Raw genomic sequence first — 18,107 nt, forward strand, 5'->3', positions numbered from 1 at the left:
AAAAAACCTCTCCCAAAAAAAAAAAAAAAAAAAAAAAATAAAAAAAAAAAAAAAAAAAAGAAATGGAGAAGAAAAGATTGCGGTGTGACTATCCCCCATAGGGCGTGCTTTCTAACCTTTCTCTTTCTCTCTCCCCCAGTGAACGCACATACTCTCTAGCAAATTGAAATAAAAAAATAAATAAAAGAACACAGCATCATTTCTATGATATTCCTACCAGAAGGAATGTATCAGACATGAGGAAGTATCAGACAAATTCAAATTGAAGGATGTTCTGTGGAATACATCAAAAATTTAAAGTTCTGAAAACCCAAAAAAAACCCCAAAACAACACCAACAAAGAAACAAAACCCAAAACAAACCCAAAGAATAATTCTAGATTAAGAAAACTATTAAGTTTGTTAGGAAAGTCAAGACATGTTTTTCTTTATATAAATCATGACTTTCCCAACAATCCAATAAATAAATATAACAAAAGAATGAAAGGCATGATTTGGATTTTCCTCTGGTATATAAAGCACTGGACAACTGACAGAATCTGAGTCAAGGTGTTAGATCAGACTATGGTGTTGTATCAATGACTTCCTGATTTGAGAACTGTGCTGTGAATATGTGAGACTATGTACTTGTTCTTAAGAAACATACCCTGAAGCATTTAAAGATACAAAGGCACTAAGTCTGTAGCTTACTCTCAAATGTCTAAAACCAAAACAGTAACAATACATATATGCAGAATCAAGGCTAAAGGCAAATATGGTAAAATGTGAACATTTGGGGAACCTGGGTGAAGGGTATACAAAAACGAACTATTCTTGCAACTTCTCTCTAAATCTGAAATCATGTCAAAATTAAAAGAAAAAAATTAACAAGTTCCTGAGATGATAATTTGCTATTATTTACGGAGGTTTTTGCCTACCACGTGTCAGGTATTGGTCAAAGCGCTTTCCTTATATTAACTCATTTAATTTACACAATAATCTATAAATAGATTAGATCCTATCTACTGCCTTTTGTCAAATGAAGAAATTAAGGCCTCTCAGAAGGGCCAGGTAATTGTGATAAAGTCCCACGGCAACTAAGTGGCAGAATCAGGATTCAAACTGCTAGGATAGCTACTTAGAACCACCACACAATGGGGTAAAGGGCAGTTATTTTAGTTTTAATATCAAATAATTTACTCTAGTGATAAATTTTATTTTTACTGGGTTATCTATTTACCTCCTGGAGTGAAGAGTATAACAAAGTTTTGTGAATTATTAGAATTGTGTTTACTTCTATGTTATCAAAACAGCACACTACCCGTTTAAATAATAAGTCTTGTTTTAACTTATTATTTTTTTAAAAGGACAATTAGTCAAAGTTTAAAAACATGAAACAGTTAATTAAAAAGAACTGAGAAGGAAGTCTTGTAATAAATGAATCCTCAGGAAGAAAACTCAAGACTCACTAATCTACTATGATTTTTAACACATGTTATTATGCTCAGGAAGACACCCTAAAGTGTTTGAACTGTTGACATTAATTACTGGAATTATAAACTATGTTAACTGCCTTTTCAAATATTTCCTAAGGTTTTAAAAATTGAAGAAAGTAAGGTAAAATTATTGAGTTCAGTGATAAAATTTATCCAGTCACCTTAGACAATTACACATAGTTAGGTATATTAGCATTTTATTGAAGACTAATCCCATATCAACAATGTCTATAATCTGAATTTCTCTCCCTATCTCCCCCCTAAGGTCAGGATGGTTTTGGAATGAATAATCCATACACTTTTTCATCTGGTTTCCCTTAGTATCAGAGAAATAATTTGTGAGACTGCTGAGTAAAGTTATAGAAGAGAAGGTAACTAACTGATTATAAAACCGGTAATGTAAATCAAACCTATAATCTCTACATTTTTAGCATCAAATGAATTTGCTCAGAAATTAAACTAAGTCTATAAGTATTTGGGTTGTAGTCCTAATGTAAGTAAGACACAGGGTAGTAGATAGTGGATCTCTTAATTTTTTTTGTTTCCCCAACAGTAGCCTATGAAGCTCCGATTTCTCTGCATCCTAGTTAACACTATCTGGCTTTTATTCTCGTAGGTATAAAGAGGTATCTATCTACTGAGAGTTGAAGTTTTTTATTTGAATCTTTCTAATGGCTAACAATGGTGAGAATCTTTTTCTGTATTTACTGCCGATCTGTACATCTTCTTTGGAGAAAGGGTTATTCAGATCCTTTGCCTATTTCTTAAATTGGATTGTCTTATTATTATTGAAGTGTAGAGTTCTTCCCAGCTTCCTTTGAATACATTTCTTCTCTGCTAAGCACAGCCAAAGTCAATTACTTGCAACCAAGGACCCTGACTGAAATATACTGCCTTTTTTATTATGTATTATTTTCAAGGGAAACTGTGGGGAGATTCTGAACATAAATGTTTAAGTTCTCTTGGTATTGGGGAAAATGGAAGAGAGGGACAATGCGTATGTGAGCAGAAAGTTATGTGTACATCCATATTGTAGGATGTAGAATATAGGGGTCAGGAGGTGTTGTGGTGGTTGGGGCACCAGACTCCTACAAGGCCAACTGTGGCTTAAGTTCCAGACCTGATGGCTTGCTTCCTCATTTCCCCCTTCTCTTTCTCTCTCTGTCTCTCTATGACCAAATTTAAAAAATGATAATAAATAAAATTGAATAAATAATTCTTTTAATTTGAAACAATTTGGAGGTCCCATCATTTTACTAATTTACGTTTTTCAGGAAATAATCTACATAGGCTAAGCCTGTCTGAATTTCTTTGATTTCAACAGCAATTTATAAGTCAAATTCTGAATTTGCATACTTTTTAAAGAATTATTTATTATTATTATTTTCAATTTGCTACAGGGCACGTGCATTCACCAGAGAGAGAGACCCAGAAAGAAAGAAAGTAAGCAAGCAAGCCACCAGGTCCAGGACTCAAACCATGGCTGGCCAAATGGGAGTCTAGCACTTTAACTACTACATCACCTACTGGCCCCAAAATGCACATATTTTAACACACTTTAAAAGTTTACTTTATGCTAAGATTCAGAATCTATCAATAATTACTGCCGATGTAATATGTACAAACTAGTGGCTTAATAAAAGCAGAAGTAATTTGAAATGGCTATTATAGAAAAAAACTGCAGGCTCAGGAGGTATACATATAAAGTTTTGTTGCAGCAACATATGCTCAGCTGAGGTAGGAGATACAGAGAATGGGTATGGAGGGGCAGCATTAGTCCCCATGGCTATGGAAAGGCTTGCAACACTGGGGCCAGGCCGAGAGAGGCTGGACAGAGCCAGCCTTAGGCACTTTACTAGGTAGGAGGGACAGAAGATGGACAGGAAGGAAAAGGAGTTAAAGTAACAACCATTAGGCCTAGATTGAAAGGGAAGGAGACAAAGTCAGTTAGGGGCTGACAGAGATAAAAAGGATGTACAAAAGACTGTGGGTCTCAATTAAAGTGAAGACGGCCTGGGTATGGGGCATTGAGTAAAATGAAAGATAGTCATGGTGGCGGTGGAAAGTGGATTGGGGAAGACAGAACAGGCCAGTTAAACAATGCTGGACTTCATTGCTGAAAGGAGCACATGAAGGAAAAGACTGTAATACTGCCGTTCCCAGAATCATCAGATTTTTCATTAAAACAAGTATTTGTCCCAAAAGCCAAGCAGTGTTTAGTATAGCATGAAGGCTACAGGTCTGCTGCAGGGTGAAGGCGGTGTAGGAATACAGTTGTGTGGCCCAATGCCATGATTTACACACATGCTAGCAAGGAGCTGTGATTCCCCCATGTTCACGTCATGACACAGCAAGCTGAGTCTGTAATCTATGCTATAAGCCAAAGGATGATGTCAGCAATGTAAGGACAAAGATTTTCTGAAGACTTTAGATGTCTTCATCTCATTGTTTTGGCCACATTTCCTGAGCATTATCTGAGCATGCTTCATTTTACCTAATGAGGCAGAGACAGCTAAAAAGCAAGCTGACATCAAGGGTGACTCATGAAGACAAGTTCCAGGGTCATGGTTACACTCAGCATCAGCCTCACGTTGTCCACATCTGTAGCATCCACCCTGTCTCATTGTAGTGTTCTACTGAAATTGGTCTCGTGAGGTCCCCCGTGAGACAGGCTCTGGGACCTCTCTGCCAGTGCTGATGACTACCCCCTCCCCCGTCAGGCTACCGAGTTGATGTTGGGGACCCTACACCAGCCTGGTTTCCCTCACATGGTCCTGGATTCGCCCTCAGTATTTTCTCTGAATGTCTTCTCTTCTTTCAATACCTCTATTAAAGCCACTATAGCCCAAGATGTCATTCTTGGGCAGCTGGTCTTTGCTACACACTCTGCCTAGGTGGCTTTATTCTGTCTTGATTCTGACTACCAATCACAAATGGAAAGAACCAAATCTGTCCCAGCACTGCCCTTGTCCTTAGATAACTGCAACTTACATATCCAACTTATGTAACTCCAGCTGACTGCTCTATACCCCACACCAATGGCACTATAGTTCAAAATGTCCCCTAGAACCTAATGTCGACCTATGCAAAATTAACTTCTTATCCACTTCCCTAAAATTCATCCCTGCTCCTGTGTTGTCTTTGTGTTTTTTATTATCTACCTACTTACCGAAGTAAAGAGACCTGGGAGTCATGGTCAAAGCTTTTTCTCCTTGCCAAACATATTATATCCTGTCAATTTTACCTAATAAATTTTTGTTTAGTTTTTTTTTATTTATTTTTTTTTTTTTTTATTTTTTATTTCTTTATTTTTATTTTTTGCTATAGGGTGCATATGCTCACCAGACAGAAAGTGAGTGAGTCTTGAGTTTCCTGAGGATTAATTTATAGTAGGACTTTCTTATCATTCCCCGCCTGGGAAATACCTCAGGGGGACGGCCATACCACAGTTCCTTTTCCAGTCTCCTCTAGGGATTTTGGGTATGCGTGCACATGCGACTGGTATGATTTTCAAGCCACCTGGTCCAGAACTCATGCAGTCAGCCATGTGGGATCCAGCACCTTAACCTCCTTCTCTTCTACCCATACTACTACCCTTTTTCAGTTATCATCATTACCTCAGACTCAAATTAATCCAACACCATGAGCTGTTTTCTTCCAGTCCCATGCCCACCACTTGCCGTCAGAGTGAGAGATCCAAAGCATATCCAATTTTGCAGTTTTCTGCATCCAACCCTTTAATGACCCTCCTTTAATTATAAAACATAATATAAGCTCCTTATCATGATAGTCAAGACCTTTCATGATTTGGTCTCAGCCTACTTGTAACTTCATTTCTCTTTTTTTTCCAGAGATATATTTGCTATAGGGCACATGCACTTGCCACAGAAACAGAGAAAGACAGAAAACAAGAAATCAACCCCCAAGGGGGAATGGCCATGCCACAATCCGTTCTCCTCCAGTCTCCTCTCAGGATTTGGGGCGCGCCCACACACGTGCACACACATACATACATGCGCGTGCCCAGCATGAGTTTGAAGCCACCGGGTCTGGGACACGGTTAACCATTTGGGAGTCTAGTGATGTAACCCTTCCGCCATCTGCTGGTCCCAGGAATGTACATTTTTAACTGTAACCTAAAACATAATGAAGGACCAGCAGGTGGTGTGGTGGTTAAGGTGCTGGATACTCCCACATGGCTAGCCACGGTTAGAGTCCTGGATCTGGTGGCTTGCTTTCTCATCCCCCCAACCCCACCCATGTGTCTCTCTGGTCAAATTAAAATAAATGAATGGATAAAAAATTAAATAAATAATTCTTAAAAATAAAAATATACATGAGAATTTTAAAAAGTTAATATTCTCAGGAACCAGCAGTTAGCATAATGGCTATGTCGCTGGACTCCCACGTAGTCGACCGTGGTTCGTGTCCCGGACCCAGTGGCTTAAAACTCACACTGGGCGTGTGTGCGTGCATGCCCAAGATCCTGAGAGGAGAATGGAGGAGAAGAGATTGCGGCATGACCATCCCCCTGGGGGGGGGGGGATTTCTCGCTTTCTGTCTCTACGTCTCTCTGTCTGTCTGGTGAGTGCATGCACTCTACAGCGAAAAACTCTCCAAAAAAAAAAAAAAAAAGGTTAATATTCTCTATATAATGAGTAGCAAAAGAAACAAATTTAGTTTTGGACTACTGCTACCATTGAATAAGATAACCATAACAACATATTAATGTATTTTTTAATCTCTGTGTTTTTATGTGAGTTTGTGTGTTCATCCCTAGAAAAGCTATTTGATCTTTTGAAAATTAAGTTTTCCCACATACATATGAGGAGACTTTAAAAAGTGTGTGGGAAAATTAAAGTATGAATTTATTTTGGTGCAAAAAGAATCTGAAATCCATGCATAGTTTTTTATAATATGCACTTTTTATGAACATTTGAAGATCTCCTTTGTGCATATACATATATATTTCAGCATACTTAATCTTTAGTTTCAAATGCTAGTGGAACAATGTTTTATAGAATTTTTTTTTTAATTGCAAAAAAATCAAGACAAAAGATGTTCTGCTATTGGCATAAATTGTTTCTTTTTTTTTTTTTTTTTTTTTTTGAATTTTCTATTTTGCGCGCGTGGCGCTCACAGACAGAGAGAGACATAGAGACAGAAAGCGAGAAATCACCCCCCGGGGGGATGGTCACGCCGCAATCCCTTCTCCTCCATTCTCCTCTCGGGATCTTGGGTACGCACGCACACGCGCCCGGCGTGAGTTTTAAGCCACTGGGTCCAGGACACGAACCACGGTCGACTACGTGGGAGTCCAGCGACATAGCCATTACGCCAACTGCTGGTTCCCTAAATTGTTTCTTTTAAGAACTATGCCAAGCCAGGCCCATAGCCTAGTGGTTAAGGGAGTCGGATCCCCCAAAGTCGACTATGCAATTTGAATTCCAGCTCTGGTAGATTGAAAAACACACTGGGCATATGTGTGTGCCCCCAGATCCTGATGAGATGAAGAAATGGTGATGGGATTGCAGCATGACTACGCCTTACTGAGGGGTACTTTGTCCTCTCCCTCCCTTCCTTGATAATTCTGACAGAAAAAAAAAAAAAAGAACCACATCCTTTATTGTTACAGTCTGTTATTTTTACAAAACTGGTATCTTTTGGGGTCAGCAGGTGGCATAGTGGTTAAGGGTGCTGGATTCCCACATGGCCGACTACGGTTCAAGTCCCAGACCTAGAAGCTTGCTTTCTCACTTTCCCTCTCTCCCTCTCTCTTACTCTGTCCCTCTGGTCAAATTAAAATAAGCAAATAAATAAATAAAGTTAAATAATTCCTTTAAGAAAAGCTATCTTTTAAAAATTAAATAAGAATGCAATTTAGGAAAACAAATTAACAAATTAAAATTAAGGGAAATTTAAAAGAATTTCTTAATTTGTTACACTATTTCTTTTTAAAAAGTAATATGCATATGAACAAATGTATATAATTTCTTAGTTTCTAAAATAACTAAGAAATAATCATTTCATCATTCTGTACTTTAAGTCTTTATATATTCTTTTGGCAAGAGTACAGAAATAATAATTTACTTTAAAAATATTTTTAATTTTCATATTACTCAATTTATTACCATGTATAAAATAAATATTTCAAAGGAAACAATAAATAGAGAAGGTTCACAGTTACTCACATTGCTTTTCACAAACTGATGTGTAAAAGCAAATTCCTTACATTTTCTCAAATTCTTGTGAAATTTCAAACAAAATACCATGAAGCTCCCCTCCTAGGTTTTATTGAGCCAAATATCAATAAACCCTTCATATCAATAAGCCACTGCATATTTGAGATAGGAAAAAAACATTAAATGTACAGAAGGCTTACCTAGGTGATGCTACAAACATAATGAATATGACTGAAGGTAAATCTAAAACTTTAAGCAAGAGAGGTGACAGAGATGTTCTTTAATTATCTGTTTATTACGAGTTTTTAAAAAAGGTATTTTCCTGAGTCTACTGAATTTCTAGGGCCTCCAATTAATCCACTGCCCTTATTGCTGTGGCCTTCGTTATCTTATGAGCCTGGTCAATTATCATTCCTATCAATGAAAGGCTATCCTGTAAGTGAATGGCAGGACAAGTTACTTACAATCTCTCTTGGGAATAACTCTAACCAGGAAGCACATGCTGACATTTTACTTGCTGAGGAAAGGCAACAATATACACTTAAACTGTTTTGGCATTTTTATAAGTGAAACATTCATGAATCTTACCATATGTAATACTATTAAATAAATTGGTAGTCCAAATTTCTGGCTAAATACATCTTTCTTTAAAGAATAAATGGAGGGTGTCAGGCAGTGGTGCAGCAGTCATGTAACCAGACCCACATGGGAAGGTCCTGGGTTCCCATCTTAAGATCTCCCTGAGCATGCCATGGACATGTGTCCGTCATCTGGGCTGGCTAACGCTGGGGTGGATCATGGTGTGAGAACCCTGCTGAGTTGCATGTCTCTCTGTTTCTCCGTCATGAAAGAAATAAACAAACTTAAAAATACATTTACAGACTTGAAAATGATAAATAAATGAAGGGTCAGGTTCTTGAGTTCACATCCAGAGACCTCCCTGAGTACTCCAAGCACACCCATGCCCATGATTTAGAGCTAGGTGAAGTTAGGGGTAGATGGCAGCATCAAGACCCCGTAGGGGGTGCTGTTTCTCTGTCTGTCTTTTTAGTTCATGGAAGGAAGAAATGAACTTTTTAAAAAAACCAGAAAAATTAATTTATTAAAAATATATAAATGTCCAATCTGACAGTATTATTTAAGTATAGTTTAAAATGAAATTGTTGATTTGAGCTCACAAAACAAGCTGTCTTATATGATCTATAGAGAATAAAGTGCAGATAAACTATAAGTACCCTTCAAAATAAGACAAACGAAATAACTGTCACCTACCCAGAGACTAAAGTCTGATGATTTTTTTCCCACAATTAAATGACATAACCAAGAGGACCACTGTATTACCACTTGACAATCCAGGAGCTCTACTTTCAATTTATATTTTATTCTCTTGAACAAATGTGCTTAAATATTTATTTTTATTTTAAAAAGTAACTGAGGAGTTAGTAACATGCTAAAATAGAATCTTAAAATTATCTCATTGAAATTAAAAGACATACTTCTCTACTGAAATTAGTTAAATTAGTTCAACCGAAATAAAAGTAAACTGGAGAAAAAGAAAAAAAATTGGGTGAGATTGTGAATAAAATGAGAACTCTTTTCACTACAACTCACTAATATATTGCAAATAATCTAAACTATTTTACATTTTAACTTAGAGCATTTTATGATGAATTAGACAAAAAATGAGAAAAAATGTTTTTCATTTTCAATCTTCTCATACAGCTTCACAAGGCAAGGTCTAAGGAGGGATTGCTTTAAATTTTTACTTCAACCTGAGTTACAGAGATAAAATCTCACAAGTTAAAATCTCTTGAGGCCCTGTGAAGAAAAGATCACATCAAACATCATTATTGTGATCATTTTAATAGCCTAACCATTGTGTTGTAAAAGACAGTCCTGTGTCAATAGCAGTAATCAGTCAACTTATTTTTCCAAATAAATATAAATATGTGTATATATACGCATATATTTTTAAAAATCTGCTAGGATGTATACCCTCACTGGAGAGAGAGCGAAAGCGAGAAAGTATCTCCCAGGGGCATGGCCACACTGCAATCCCTTCTCCTCTATTCTCCTTTTGGAATTTTGGGCACACAAGCACACATACCCAGCATAAGCACACATGACTGGCTTAGTCATACATACCTGGTGTGTTTCCCGAGTCACTGGGCCCAGGACTAAAACCACATAGTCATGTAGGATCCAGACACCTTAACAACCATGCCATCAGCTGGTGATAAATATGTTTTTAAGTTTATTTGTTTCTTCCATGAGAGAAAGAGGGAAAGACAGACTGATATGCCCAAGAAAGTCTTCACACTATCATCCCCCTCAGCCCAGCCAGTCTGGATCATAGACATGCATGTATGCCCAGTACATACAGAGAGGGTCTCATGTGGGTCTAGTTGTATGTTTTATTTTATATAAATACATTTTTATTATTCATGCATTATATATGTATATGTAATATACATATTACATATGTATATGTAATATACATATTACATATGTAATATGCATATATAATACGTATTATATATGTATATGCAATATATTTTGCAGTAAGTGAATCTTCCCAATCATATTTTACTTGGGATAACACTAAAATCAAGTAGTTAACATTCCAGGAGAGCACAGTGTTTAATCAATAAAGAAGACATATCAAAAGTGTGATTGATAGTGGGGAAGGGAGGTATAGTGTTTAAAATATCAACCAGATAATGCATATGATAAAAATTCTCTAAGGAAGATGCTGTTAAAAGCATCCTAATACATGCGAGTATCAGAAGTCTTTGGTGAGAACATAACTGTGGAGTCTGGCAGGTAGTGTGGTGGTTAGGGCTCTGGACTCCCACATGGCCGACTGAGGTTTGAGTCCCAGACTTGGTGGCTTACATTCTCATTCTCTCTCTCTCTGGTCAAATTTAAAAAATAATAGTAAAATTGAATAAATATTTCTAAAAAAAAGAAAAAAAAAGTAATTGGCTTCTTTTGATCCACAAAAATCTACAAGACAGATAAAATTCCTAAGAAAAGTACTGATCGTGTAGTAGTTTGCTCACTGATGGAACACTACTCAACTGTTGACACAATGGATAAATCAGAAGGTTACAATTTACACCATTGACACCAGTTTGCTATTGATGATAAGGTATATTTTTCTTTTCACTATGTGGTATTTGATTTTCATGTGGAGTCACATGTTTGTCTAACCCTAAATCAAAAGGCAAATAACAAACCTGAAATTCTTTCTGAACACACATTTGATGTACCTCATAAAATTCATGAATGTATTTGTCTCCAGCGTTACTTGCATACAAAGAACCCAACATGGTGGGTACACTCCATCTACATTGAGAACTCCTACTTGAAGTGAGTGGAATTTAAGCAGGCAGCCACAGTGCAGCATCTGAACAACACTGTACGATAAATTATCATTAATGTGGATTCATCCTGATGACTAAGAAAGTGTAATGGAGTACAGGGAAAAGTATAGTAAAGCAGGACACAACTACACATCTACCACTTCCCTCCTCTCCTACATATGAAAATGACGTAAGTGTTCCCTTTTGGCACATTCATATGATCGACAGTATATTTCTCTCTCCAGTGTATGTGGGAAATGGTCAAACTGAGAAGTTGAGCTACTAAAAACCTAAGCACTGCTAAACTTCCTTCTTTTGGTGGTGGGTCACTCAACAGTCCCATGTGTCCGGGCCGTCTCACATGTGCCAGGGGCTCTGTGAGAAAATTATAGTAAGTGACCAGGTAGAGAGCCAATAGGACTGAACTGCCTTCAAGTTTAGATCTAATGAACATAAATCAATAATTTAGGACATGGTATATTGAAGTTCTAGCTCTGATGCCACTGCCACTGAACATAATTTTTTTTTAACATTTCCATTTTTGACAAATGTGCAAATAAGTTCTTTTTCCCCACATTTTAAATAATGTTACTGTCGCTCTAGATAAAATCCTTCTGAGGCGATTTCTATTTCATAATAGAAAGGTTCAATCAAAAGGAAAAGTGTTTCCACCCTCAATTTCAGATACAAAAATATTAACTACCAGCACTCTAAAAGGAAAAGTACAAAGTATTATTCCTGATTTCAAGCCAGTAAATAATACTGGTAAAAAATTAAAAAGCCTTCCAAAAGTAAAATGATCACTGAAATGAAGGGACTAACATTATGACTAGTTTCTGTAAATAAAATGTAATTACACAGTTTCTATTGGAATTAAGATTTATATATTAACAAGTAAATGATAAAACTATCCAAGGTTCAGAACAATTTTTTATACCACCTCAACTTAGACCTGAGTATGTGAAGGGAAAGTACTAAACGGAATCACAATGATTTCTTTTACTAAGTTTTCATGATATGACAGAAAACTTGTATAAGAGGCGATACCTTCTTGAGGTATAGCTAAGTTTAACTATCAAGTTACAGATTTTAGTCAATTTCATTTAAAATGTGTAAATACACAGAAGACCTTAAGTTTAACTTGTTACTCAATATTGACAGTGTTATTTTGCATGCAGCAGCAAAGCTAAAATTAGTTAAAAGTATATGCCCGCATATTATTCTCAAAGGTACTGCCAAGGAAGTTATCACACTAAGTCCCCTTTAACTGAAAACTTAGAAGATGCTGCATAATTTTTAATGTTAATATACTAGAAGTATATGAAGTAAACTTAAAACATCCAAATAACTAAAATCAACAGAATGAGGGTATTAAACTACTTTCATCAGCAACACTAACCAACTTAATCAACAATAGAGATTTAATATTAAGTAATCTTATTATGCAAAGTTCTGAAGTATAAACATTTCAATTGTTTTCTATTTTTATGGCTTTGGAAAGCAGCAAATCTATATGAGTTCCGATCTATCACTGCATTTGTAATTTTTAAAAATATATGCATTTATTATTACAGCCATAATAACTGATGACTAGCTCCACTGGCAAAATCTCGGCAGGAAACAGATTTAGCAATTTAAATGTTTTATAAGTTTTTGTAATTGAGGAAACTTTTCATAATCTGACATTTGTTAAAACCACTTATTAGAAATTATGCAGCACAGTAGCTGTGGAAATATGAGCTAGCTTCACAATTATAAAGTCAGCCTATGTAGCCCTTTCCTATTGTATATAGTGGCATAAACCCCACGGCGGCCTATCAGCTAACTGGCAGGCAGGGGGCTGCTCTATTCAAAGTGAGAGATACAAGCTGCAGGGCAAAAACCTGGCAGCTCCCATCTGACCCCACAATCCCCTACTGGTGACAGCTCCAAGCTCCATGGCAAATTAGGCCTTCTCATATTACAATTGGAGAAGACAGATTCCATTAGCAGTATCTGAAATTGAGTGGAGAGCTGCACTGTTATCAGACTTGACTCATAAGCACTGCTATTAATCAGAGCTATGATAGCATTTATATATTTCAAGCTATCTGCTGCCGCTGTGATATTCTGCTACAAAGGGTTGATGGGACTTAGGAAAGTGAACAATAGAGCTTTCTGGGAAAAGCAGAGTAAATCAAGAAAGTCTATGACTTCCGCACATTCTGAAGGGATTGCGGTTTACATAAATTTTCTCCCAATTGGAGATTGAGCTCTTCCTCATCTTACACATGGGATTTAGTTGTCACTCAATGGTAACAGCTGTGAAAAGGTGAAGCGGCCCACCGCTCAGAATATTGCCTTCGCTTTTAAAGCAATTAACCCATGAACAGGAGGATACCTGGTGATATCAAAGGGATTAGGCCAGGCAGTGCATTATTAACATTTCCTTGAACTAATTCTAACTCTGACTAGCTGTCAGAAAAGACTCTACAGTCTTAAAAAAGAGTTTTTGCCCTGCTTTTTCCCCTTCAAAATGAAGTGCTATTTGAGCCTAATATGTCCCTCTACTTATAAGAAAATGCAAATGAACCAAGCTCTTAATATGCTTAACCAGTCTGAGTCAATGCAATTTTAATACAAGTACGAGAGAAATATATGATCAATTAACCAGGGATCAAGACAGATATTCTTCTGAATGGAAATTAATGCTCCAGTACTTTCCATTCTTCTTCAACTACAAAAACTTGGGGACTATTTGTTACTTATGCATAGTTACTTCTGAAATTAGGAAGAGCTTCGCATTATTCTCTATGGCAATAATCTAAAATACTCTTTGAGCTGGAAAATCCAAATGTCCCTTAAGCAGGAGATTCTGCATTCTCTAAGGTATGGCATTTTAATTTTCTATTCTTTTTGAATGGAATCTTAACTGAAGCTGTAAGAATAGCAGACCCGGTGCTCAGAATCAAGTATTCACTTTCCAAAAGTTTAATCAAATTAATTTTTAGGAGTAACATAATATTTAGAAATATGTGAATTATAAAAATTACAAAATCCCATGAATAAAATACTACTGGCACAAAGCAATCTGCTAGAAGATATTGAAATATTACTGAAATGGATCATAAGTTCTTTGCAGTGAACAGGCATAGTATCAGTATACCTGAAATTATTATTTATATTCATATAATCTAGGTAACCTGCTGGACATTCAGAGATCTTATTTCTTACTGTACTGTTAACAGCATAAGAAAGTCTCTTCAGGAAAATTTCCTAAAAATGTGAAATATTCCTTTTTTTAAAAGAAAAAATATTTGAAAATTGCTTAATGCTTACTTTGTCTTACTTTCTTTAAAATAAGCACTGAATTTTGACTTTAAAAACTAAAGGAGTTTTACTTTCAATTCACACGTGTGATCAACAAACACTGCTGAATGAATTTTTCTGCAGGTATGTTTGGCCTATAATAGTTTAAAGAGGATATGCTGACTCTCAAGCCTGTTGTGAATATATTCCCTATCCTGTAACTACCAAAATAAACAATACAAGATATGCCTTCATCTGAGATCATAAGCAATTTAAATGTTCCCTGAGGTGAAGAATTTTTATACAATGCTATTGACATATTCCCTACTCTTTCGGTGATACCAGAACCTATGAAATACAAAAATGTAAATGTTTAATGATAGTGACTTCAATCTTCCTTCTTAATTCAATATATAAGAACTAGAAAATAGTTTCAAAATTCAAGGATAAAGCAATGCTACATATGGTATTCACATTAGTGATTTACATTACCTATAACTTAAATTTTATATGAATAGATTTGTGGGTTTCAAATAGAAAAGGACACTAAGTATCACATACCAAAGTCAAAAATTATTTACTTCAATTGCCTTAAAATAGAAAATTCAGTCCCTATAAAACACTAGTTGAATTACATAGTCCTAAATACACAGAAGTACACATGAATAAAATAAATACTATTTCATATAAATGAAATGTATTAGATTAAATTCCTCTAACAAATGCTCACTTAAAAATGCCCCTGAAGAGGACAATACATAAATAAATGCATACAGAAATACTGTCACAAGCTTACTATTTTTATTTCAATAAGCCACAGTGACACATACAGCTTTCAATGTGCTGTCTTACTCATGTGCTTTTTACATTAGACTGAAGCAAATATAAATGAGTTCTTGCCAACCATTAGGAAAGATTGACAAAAAATGCAGTGTTAATGACATCTTACAGCTTTTAAAAGCAAGAGAAAGATGCAAGAAAAGCAAAAATTACATAGTAATTGGAAACAACGAATAAATTGTTCTTTCAATCGAAGTCATGTTTACTAAAAAAAATAGAGCTTTTTACATCAACACATTTAAACAGAAATTTGCTTTTGAAATACAATCTTTGTTTAAAAGGTACAGAAGGTCTTTATGTCCACCCCAAGAGCTAAATATAGTGAATGCTATGTGAACAATTACCTGAAAAAAACCCTAAACCTGTTAAAAGAATTAATTTACTGCACACCAGTCAGCACTAATCCTACATGTACAGTAATGTTCTCTTAAGAGATGAGGGGAAAGGAAGAATAAAACTGTTTCCTGGATCAAAACCCTTCAATATTCAACAATGAAATGGAATGATGATTCAGTCTGTAAATGAATAAAGTAGTAAAATGTCTCCTAAACAAATTCTGATAAAGGAGTCCACCTGTACAGGAATACGTTTACTGTATGCTGGGACTGGAAAAAGCCGTCACTGTAATGGCCGTAGGAAAACTGTGTCCTGCTGCTGGGTTTATATTCACAGAAGAAAGGTTTTAAAGGTTAAGTTCAGGTCATACAACAAATGAAATTGTAACAAGCCAGCTGACATTGTATAATGTCTTCTTCCACTCAATCAATAGGCTACTGTTAGTCCTATTACCATAGAGATGGCTTCTCCTTTCTGAAGGGTGTCTATTGTTTGACAAAACAGATTTGCCACTTGAACTAGGTTGTTCCCAAAGGACGTGTACCTTGTCAATTATTTGTATTCAAAATAATGAAGTATTTTCATATTAAAGTGTATATGAGAGATAATATTGTTTGATCCTTTTTCTGAAGGAAAGCAACTTTTCCAAAGTACTACAAGACTGCTAAAACCACTCAAATACCCAGCTTAATCATATTAAGAATTCTGATTTAAAACATACATCACCAAGTATAAAAATTTATTATTAACACTGTATATTAAAAAAAAAGGGTCATAGGCTAGTGTGCTAATCTAAAACCTGTATAATCAAGGATAATTTCTAATAAAAGCTATTTTTAAATGTGAATAACTCAAAAAAGAAAATTACAGTCTGAAGTTATTTGGATTCTAAAAAGATTTTTTAATATGATTTTTATAGTGGTTCTCTTGTGGAATGGCAAAATGAATCACCTTACTTGCTTAAGAGCTAAATATATATCTACCTAACCTTTAAATAAACATATATGCTATATAAATTATTTTCTAAAGCACAGATTAACTATCAAAATGTATTTCAGTTTCTTTAAATGCTGTTTTTAATGTCTTGTGAAAACTAATAACCCATATATTCAATATATGACAGGTAAGTGCCAAATTTCAACCTAGTTTGTTTTTTTTTAAAGACCAGTTTTTCTTTCAATGGAGCTACTAACAGATTCTTAATTATAAAAGATTAAGAAGAAATAATTCTAATAAAAATTATTTGAACTATTTAGGGAAAAAATTCACAACATTAATTAATCCAAACATATGTTATTTTATACATCTCATTTTTAAAAGATGTGACTGTCAGTAAAACATGTAAGACTAAATAGATGCATAATAAATAATATAGATAAAATTCAGTCAATGTTCAATAATATTTAAATCTAAAAGGGTTCCACAAATAGATTTTAATGTAAACTTCAGTTATAATTATGCTAAATTTTACCTTTCTATAAATAATTAATAATGTGACTATCATAAAATACTAGTCTCCAAAAATGATATTTGTAATTGTCTATTCAAATTACCCTATATTTATATAGAAAGATTATTTTAAAAAAATAAAACTTGAAAAAGCTTTTGGAAAAGTGTTTTAATCTGATGTTTCTCTTTACAAGAAGTGTATTTTGTTTTTCACTATCATCCTTAGAGAGAGGTCAGTCTGAGTTAATAAAGGAGACGTCAAAGACAAATGAGTTTACTAATATCCTAAACTAACTGCCATTTTTTGAAGGTAGTCTTCCAAACTAAGAAAGCCTTCCATCAGCAAAATAAGTGGAGTCTCCTTTGCCTGCTTTCCTACAGCCACAGCAGAACAATGTGAAATTGTACTTGAACCACGCCCCAAATGTGATTTCCTTAGCGAACAGCCTTACTTTTAAAGTATATAACATGTTCATATTTAGAATACAATTCAGACATTAGCTCTGGACCTGATAGGCAGCTGCCCATCAGCAATAGTGTGAGTAACTAAAAATAATATTTACCATTTAGGAACTTCAAAATGTTGAATTAAACTAGCCCATCTGCATCTTCCTAAAACGACAAACCTCATTAGTTCTGCCTAAACAGAGAACTGTGATAATGAACTCGTGACACCTTCACTCCCTTGTATGAAGCAGAACCAACTGTGTAATCATTTGAGGGGTCAGATACATATGAAATTACTGTAAGCTAAGAAAGTGAAATCATATGAGTTAGGGATATTGTTCAAGGAACAGAAGATTTTTATTTTTTTTAATGTTTAACCTGGCCATAAGAAAACCATATCTCCAATTACTCAACAATTTTAGCTAATGAACTACTTTACCTGAAAACGGTGAAAAAAAGTAAGGATGCAGCTACTGCTCCAAATAAGCCACACAGAAGATTGACTCGGTAAGCAATGGAACCAAAAGGAAATAGAATAATTGCCAGTTTAGCCACTAGCGTGAACAAAGGATAGCCAGGAGGATGGGCAACCTACGGAAAACATTTGCAACAGTTAGAAGATTTTCATCTAGGGAAGGAAGAGTCACAGTGGCTTTCAATGAAAAGTAGTCCCGCTCTTAGACAAGTATAAAGATTACCCGCCAATGACTAAATGTTTGAATAGTG

General features: G+C 35.3%; 1 protein-coding gene across 4 annotated transcripts in view; it reads right to left on the bottom strand.

Annotated features, from left to right (window-relative positions):
• The window catches only part of TMEM260 (transmembrane protein 260), an 82,521-nt gene that overhangs the window by 57,838 nt on the left and 6,576 nt on the right, over positions 1–18,107 (bottom strand). For 3 of the 4 annotated variants that reach the window (XM_006144862.3, XM_006144863.3, XM_006144861.3), the window contains exon 3: positions 17,821–17,972. The exons of the other annotated variant lie outside the window; for it this stretch is intronic. In XM_006144862.3, the coding sequence (XP_006144924.1) occupies positions 17,821–17,972 (152 nt within the window). The remainder of the gene's footprint in view (positions 1–17,820; positions 17,973–18,107) is intronic. 4 annotated transcript variants of the gene reach the window in all.

This window comes from Tupaia chinensis, unplaced genomic scaffold (assembly GCF_000334495.1).
Source record: "Tupaia chinensis unplaced genomic scaffold, TupChi_1.0 Scaffold000133_1, whole genome shotgun sequence".
NCBI lineage: Eukaryota > Metazoa > Chordata > Mammalia > Scandentia > Tupaiidae > Tupaia > Tupaia belangeri.